General features: G+C 45.2%; 1 protein-coding gene across 1 annotated transcript; it reads left to right on the forward strand.

Moving 5' to 3' along the window:
* The first annotated feature begins 623 nt into the window (after positions 1-623).
* Positions 624-4,177, forward strand: LOC141041327 (uncharacterized). The gene is made up of 3 exons (XM_073507464.1): positions 624-783; positions 865-1,310; positions 4,157-4,177. Exons 1-3 carry the CDS (start codon positions 624-626, stop codon positions 4,175-4,177), a joined length of 627 nt encoding a protein of 208 aa, XP_073363565.1.
* The last annotated feature ends 2,394 nt before the right edge of the window (positions 4,178-6,571 follow it).

Genomic DNA, 6,571 nt, shown 5'->3' on the forward strand with positions numbered 1-6,571 from the left:
ACATAATTTCTAATCTGATGTTTGCATTTCCTAACTGTAGCATTTTTTTCTCAGACCAAGGCAAATGAAATCGACTAAAGAAAGAAATAGCATTTACCAATTACCACTAACCATGGCACTAATGTTTCACCTTAGATCATATGTTTGTTCTCTGATACACATGTGGGAAACCTTCTAAACAACAACCAATTAATGGTAGTTGTTCTTTGTATTGTGGAATACATCGCATGTTTTATAAATTGGGTCAGATGTATAATTAGTCGATGTATAATCCTGGTACTAATTGGTCTCTTCTGCTGCTTATCAGAGATGGGGGGAAGCAGCCACCGCCGCTCTGCCTCACCGGAGTACGAGTTGGATGCTTTCGAGTTCTTCAGTATCATACTTGGGACTTCAGTATCAGCCACGAGGCAGGTATATAAAACGAGAGATCTCCCCTTCACCCATCTCATTATGATAACTCTGTTGTTTGCTACATCACTCCTTGTCCCAAATTGCAGAGGCTGCCTGACACTTTTATGAACATGCTGGGTGAAGATCCGCCACATAATGTGAAGCTCCGACAGGCCGGCAGCGGGGTTCGCAGGCTGTGGGACGTGGAGTTGGTGATCGAGGAGGGCCACATGTACCTGTGCCGTGGCTGGGAGAAGTTCTACAGTGCCTATGACCTACGGACCGGGTACTTTCTTCTCTTCAGGTACGACGATGACGCCACAATGCTCATCGTGAAGGTTTTCAACACGACTGTGTGTCGCATGCGCTACACTGACGACGAAGATGCCAGTGCGTTCTGCCTCTTCTTATTCCTCTACATTTGGCTTTGTCTCACATCGATTGTTAACGGCCATTGTTGCATTTGGACAGGCAATGGGAGCAGCAGCAGCGACACTGGCTACAGCCAAAGCAGCAGCGATTATGGTTGTAGCAAAAGCAACAGCGATTCTGGCTTTAGCGAAAGCAGCAGCGATTCTGGCAGCAGCAAAGACAGCAAGAAGGATGATCCGGACTGGAGTGGGGGAGAAGAGGAGCAGAGTGGGCCGCTGCAGGATGACGATGGGCATCAGGCTGAGGATGACCTAGCGCTGGTGGTGGCTGACCAAGGGCAAGAGATGGTGGTGGCTGACCATGGGCAAGAGATGGTGGTGGCTGACCATGGGCAAGAGATGGTGGTGGCTGAGGATGACCTAGCGATGGTCGTGCCCGTCCTGCCTGAAGATGGCCTCGCGATGGTGGTGGTGCCTGACAATGACCACGCACCGGTGGTGGCGCCGGCGATCCCACAGCTGGGCGACATGACCACGCCAATTGTGGTACATCCCACAGCTGCCTCCACCGCCTCGCCGCTCTTGGCGTATCAGGCTGAGGAAGGAGAAGGAGAAGAACAATGAGAACTGAACTATGTGAAACTTTTGTAATATGGTGTTGGATGGATAACGATGTTGGATGAACAATGTGAAACTTTTGTAATATGTAACGATGGAACTATGTGTTGGCTATGTATGTATATATGATGAAACTTGTGTGTTGGATATGATTGTTATATGGATGCTTGTTGTATATATATGTGTTGGATATCTCATATGTGAAATAATGACCTGAGATTAAGAAAAAAACGATTTTTTTTAAAAAAAATGCTACTAATGGCGCACTTCCATCTGGTGCGCCATTAGTATACCAGTTACTAATGGCGCACCTATGGGATACTAATGGCGCACCTGTGGTGCGCCATTACTAAAATATTCTAGTGGCGTGGTGCTAGTGGCGCACCAGTAGTGCGCCATTAGTAGGCAAAACTGGTGCACCACTAGTAAGCCTTTTTCTAATATGTAACTGTCTTCCTTATGACAATGCTTCTATCCCTGGGACACTGCCATACAGGACACAAATCTCACAAAAGAGGACTTAACTCTATGGCACACATTGATATGTGGCTCCCCTCACCTCCCCGGAGCCGAAACGGCTAAGGGAGGTGATATGAACCACTAGTGAAGATTGGAACACTATCGTCTGATTTGGGCATGATGGGTCCATTTACACCAATGCCAAAAAGGAATCAAATATACGGGCATGGCTAAACGAGGTCAGCGTGGTGCCCGGATGGGAAGGCGTTGTAAAAGAGGGTATGAAAAAGGTCTTCGAGTGGTAGCATTAGATGGTGGCCGACATGGGTGCCAATATCATGGAGGAGGAGTCATGGTACTAGAGCCAAGAGGAAAGAAGAACGTATGAAAAAGACAGCAAGGAAAACAAGAGAAAGAGTGATGTTTGTACCTTGTGTGATAATGCACGTGCATGCATGGTTCTCAGGTGTGCATATCAGGCGTGATAGATTGTCGCACATTAAGGGAGACATGCATTGCGCACACTCGACTATTAAAACTAAACTCATAATTATATTTTTAAAATTTTAATATATGTTCTCTAGGTTTCATAAAATATTGCACACATATTTTTTTTCTACAAGTGAAACTAAACTTTGGCCAAGTTTATAGAAAAATAATATTTATATCTATAATATCAACAATCTCCATGAAAATATCTCCCGTGGTATATACATATTAAAAATATGGTCTAGATGCAATAATAAATGTAATTATTTATTTTCATGTTTGTAATTAATGTTGATGTTCTGGCTATAATTGCAATGGTTCTCGAGTCAGCATATACAAGAGGCTCATAGGAGAACTCGTATGTATGTGTGGAATAATAAACGGTAAAATAGAATACTAGTCTCCCCTCTAAGATTTGCTCAAGTGTTGCATGATGGTTTCATTTTACTGATCATGGGCATAAGTTGGTATAATAAGGATGCTGACAACTTTGAGGACATAGTGTTAGAAGGACACTGTGTTGAACTGTCCCAGATTGATTGTTATACTAATATATCCTTTTGTCACAAGTTTATAGTATATAACACAAAGGTGTTAATGTATCCACCAATGTTTTAAATAGCGGGTTATTGCCAAATAGCGGCGGAGCTCAAAATCAGCTATAACGGAGCTATAGCGGGCTATAGCGGGTTATTTGTACATAGGATCATTTAGCGGCACCTTGCTGAAAAGGCTATATAGCGGCTATAGCTCCGCTATAGCCGGCTATTTAAAACAGTGGTATCCACGATTCCTTATGCCATGAAGTATCGAGTTTCATCATACCGGATGACGCACTTTGGGGTTTGTCAAACGTCAACCGTAATAGAGTAACCGTAACGGCAACTTACAAATTCATCGAAAAAGTATGACAAGGGACTAGATAGCTTGAGACTGAAATTTGCTCCTCTAATAGTGGAGATATATTTTTAGAGCCCTCTTGGTGTGAAGATATCCATCATCGTCTGGCCTGACACAACTTGCCTTACTCACGGGGATTCTAGAACACGGGAACAAGAAAAGAGAACAAAACCGATAACGAGGAAACTGACATAGTGATCAAGTTGTAGGTCATGGGGATGTTGATACATCTCACCTCGGGTTTTGTAAAGTATCGCAAAGCAAAAGTAAGTGTACATGGTAACTACAGGTTCTGTCAATATTCATTCTTGTGGCTATAGGGGTCAATATAGTTGTCCACGTTTATGCTGGTGATCATTGAATTAAAGGAGTTCTGGTCATGTCTATACTTTGCCGGACCTGTGGGGTCACACGCATAAGGGTCATCGATCTGTTTAGTACTAGATAGATTAGGACCATCGGAGAAACTCGTTGAAATAGTTTTGGAGATGTTAAATTTCTTTTTCGAGAAAGACTCAAAAGTGTTTCGGAGAGACCAAAAGTGTTTTTAGAGAAAACCAAATAAAACTGATGCCAAAAGTTACGGAGGAGAATGACTTAACACCAAGAAGCATACGAATGACTTAACCACTACTGGAAAGGAACTCTCCACCACATGAGTCATAGGGGTCACATCAGGTGACTCAAAGAACATCAACTCCTGACAGCATACTTCGAATATATTAACCCCCGGCTTAGGGCCTAAAAGAAGCGGACAATCACCAAACACATGTTGCGATCTGAGGCAGTAATCACAAAGCTCATTAGTACACTCTGCGACAAAATGTCCCAGCTCGCCACATCTATAGCAAGGCAGCTTCTTCTTCTTCTTCTTCATAGCCCAATCCGAAAGCTTTTTACCATAATTTTGTCCGTACCCTTGTCAGCTGCACCATCACCTGACTTAGCAGCCCCAGAGTTTGGTACCGGGATGTTAACCGCAGCCAGAGCCCGGACCGTGTCCGCAGCCACCTCGGGTAAAGCAAGTGAAGCCGCCACTGCCGTGATATCCATCATCGCCACTTGGGGCGTCTGCACTACCTCGGCAGCCGGTGGTGGTGGAGGTGGGCGCCGCCCTCCTCCTCTCCCGCCACAGAAACGATGCCCACCCCGGAACCGGTCGTTGGGGCCAGCAACACCTTCCACAAAATTTCCGGGCTGTCCCTGGAAACCGCGTCCCGGTCCGCCGCCATTGTATCCATTGAAACCCTGGCCGCCGCCACAAGACGACCCTCGATGCTGACCTTCGCCATAAACGTCGTAGCCGTCATCACCCCACTGTCCGTACCGGTTGTAGCGGTGATCTCTGCCATTACCGCCTTGCGCAGCCCATCCCGGACCGGCATCGCGGCCACGACCAACTGCCTGCGCCTTGGCTGCCGGCGGCGGGGCAGGCTCCTCCTGCTGCCACACGTTAGCCCGGCCGGTAGCCATCCTCGCCGGAGGCCCCAAGGCGGGCGCCCCCGTAGCGGGCGGCGGCCCCTGCCTAGGTGGCGGACCACCGCATCCCGCTCCCGTAGTGGGTGGCGGCCCCTGCCTAGCAGGCGGCGGACCACCCCGGCCAGCCATCACGCCGGCGCCGCAGGTACGTCTCGAGGCCCTCCCAGCTCCTACCGACGGAAACCCTGGAGGCCGAAAAACCCTAGCCACGGAAACACAATGCGATGCCTCGGGTGCCGGCGATGCATGCAGCGACGGGACGTGAGTGATCACCTGCGTGGCTTGGGCCTCCCTCTGGGCCTCATACCCGGTAACTGGAGAGCCCACGACCAACGCTGTGTCGGACCCGTTTTCGTGGCCCACCAACGAATTCAAGCGTGCCCGTCTGGCCGCTCAAATTTCGCTTGCCGTCTTTGCCACCGGCGGTGGCTGTGGCGGCGGCCCCGATGGTCGCGTCTGGCTGCTCGAATTTCGCTTGCCGTCTTCGCCACCGGCGGCGGCCCCGACGGCCGGCCTTTCTTCCCTTTCCTCCGCTTAGTAACAAGCGTCCATGCCCCGGGTTAGATATGTTATACAACATGTTTTAACATGGAACCTTTTTGTTGCATTTAAGGAAAATGTAGGTGCATTTCTATTTTTGCGTCATAGAAAATTCAATAATGATTGATCTAGTGACACTAGTACAATTTTCTTGCACTTCCCTACACATATTCATCCTTTTATTGTCTGAATTTGCCATGCCACTAGACATCTTTAAATTGATTTTTGCCATGTTGAAGTACAAAATTTCCTATGTATAGACATCTATAATTTCCTAATTTGCTATGTGATAAATTAAGCTTTTTCCAACAAGTTTTCATGTGATGATTATAGGTTTCCCAACAATGTCATGGCTTATATAACAAATAAAAATCCTTTACAAGTACAAACCTTTTTTATAAGTTTCCCATGATCTATAGAACATTTTCTTCCAAAGTTGCCATGGCCGATGGTAAAATTTAATTGTACATGTTTTCTTGTACTAACACCATTTCAATTTTATCGTGTGTATGCTTTTTATGTATTGTACCACCACAAATTTATTGAATGTGCAATGGCAAATCTATTGACTATACCATACTAAATTGTTGTTCTGTATGTAGCATGGCAATTTCATACTACATATAGGTAGATTTTTTTTCGTTGTGTCATGGCAATTTTTACTCTATTTATTAGTTTATAATCATGTATTTGAAATATTGAAAGACGGTCAATTTTCATATTTGGGTATATTTCAATCGTGATAATGACAAACTCGCTTTTTGAGAAGTTCATCATCGATTAAGTTTCTAAATATTTTTTTGGCAAATAACATATATTTTGCTAGTTGCCTCGAAGACCTACAAATCCGAACCAGACTTATAAATCGGGATGGAGGGAGTATCACATGCAAGGAAGATAAATATCTCATTACAAATTGACAAGCAGATTATCTTTCAGCAAAGTGAAACTTTCACTTGTTTATTTTTTATTTTTACAGAAAAACCTAAATATATCATCGACTATCCTGAAAATATTTTGGATTTTTTGGATGTGTGATGTGAGAGACGCAACAACTGGGGGTTTTATGTCAGTTTTGAACTGAAAAATAAAAGTTTTCAGATACTTTATACTATTAAACAGGAATCTACGGTGATGATGTGTTGTATTTCCACCTCCGAAACGTGTCTTCCAAAAAAATCATGCGCTAAAATGTGGGCTATTGATGTCTGCTAGGACTACGTCGGTATTTCCCCAAAGAGGAAGGGATGATGCAGCACAGCAGCGGTAGGTATTTTCTTTCGTGATGAAACTGAGGTTATCGAACCAGTAGGAGAACCAAG

The sequence above is a fragment of the Aegilops tauschii genome, chromosome 2 (genome assembly GCF_002575655.3).
Source record: "Aegilops tauschii subsp. strangulata cultivar AL8/78 chromosome 2, Aet v6.0, whole genome shotgun sequence".
Taxonomy (NCBI): domain Eukaryota; kingdom Viridiplantae; phylum Streptophyta; class Magnoliopsida; order Poales; family Poaceae; genus Aegilops; species Aegilops tauschii.

Excerpts from the sequence above, each read along its gene's own strand:
- LOC141041327 (XM_073507464.1), top strand. The coding sequence starts at position 624 with ATGTACCTGTGCCGTGGCTGGGAGAAGTTCTACAGTGCCTATGACCTA. Across the intron at positions 784-864 it reads CACTGACGACGAAGATGCCA|GCAATGGGAGCAGCAGCAGC; the intron begins GTGCGTTCTGCC and ends GCATTTGGACAG. Across the intron at positions 1,311-4,156 it reads ACATGACCACGCCAATTGTG|CTGCACCATCACCTGACTTA; the intron begins GTACATCCCACA and ends TACCCTTGTCAG.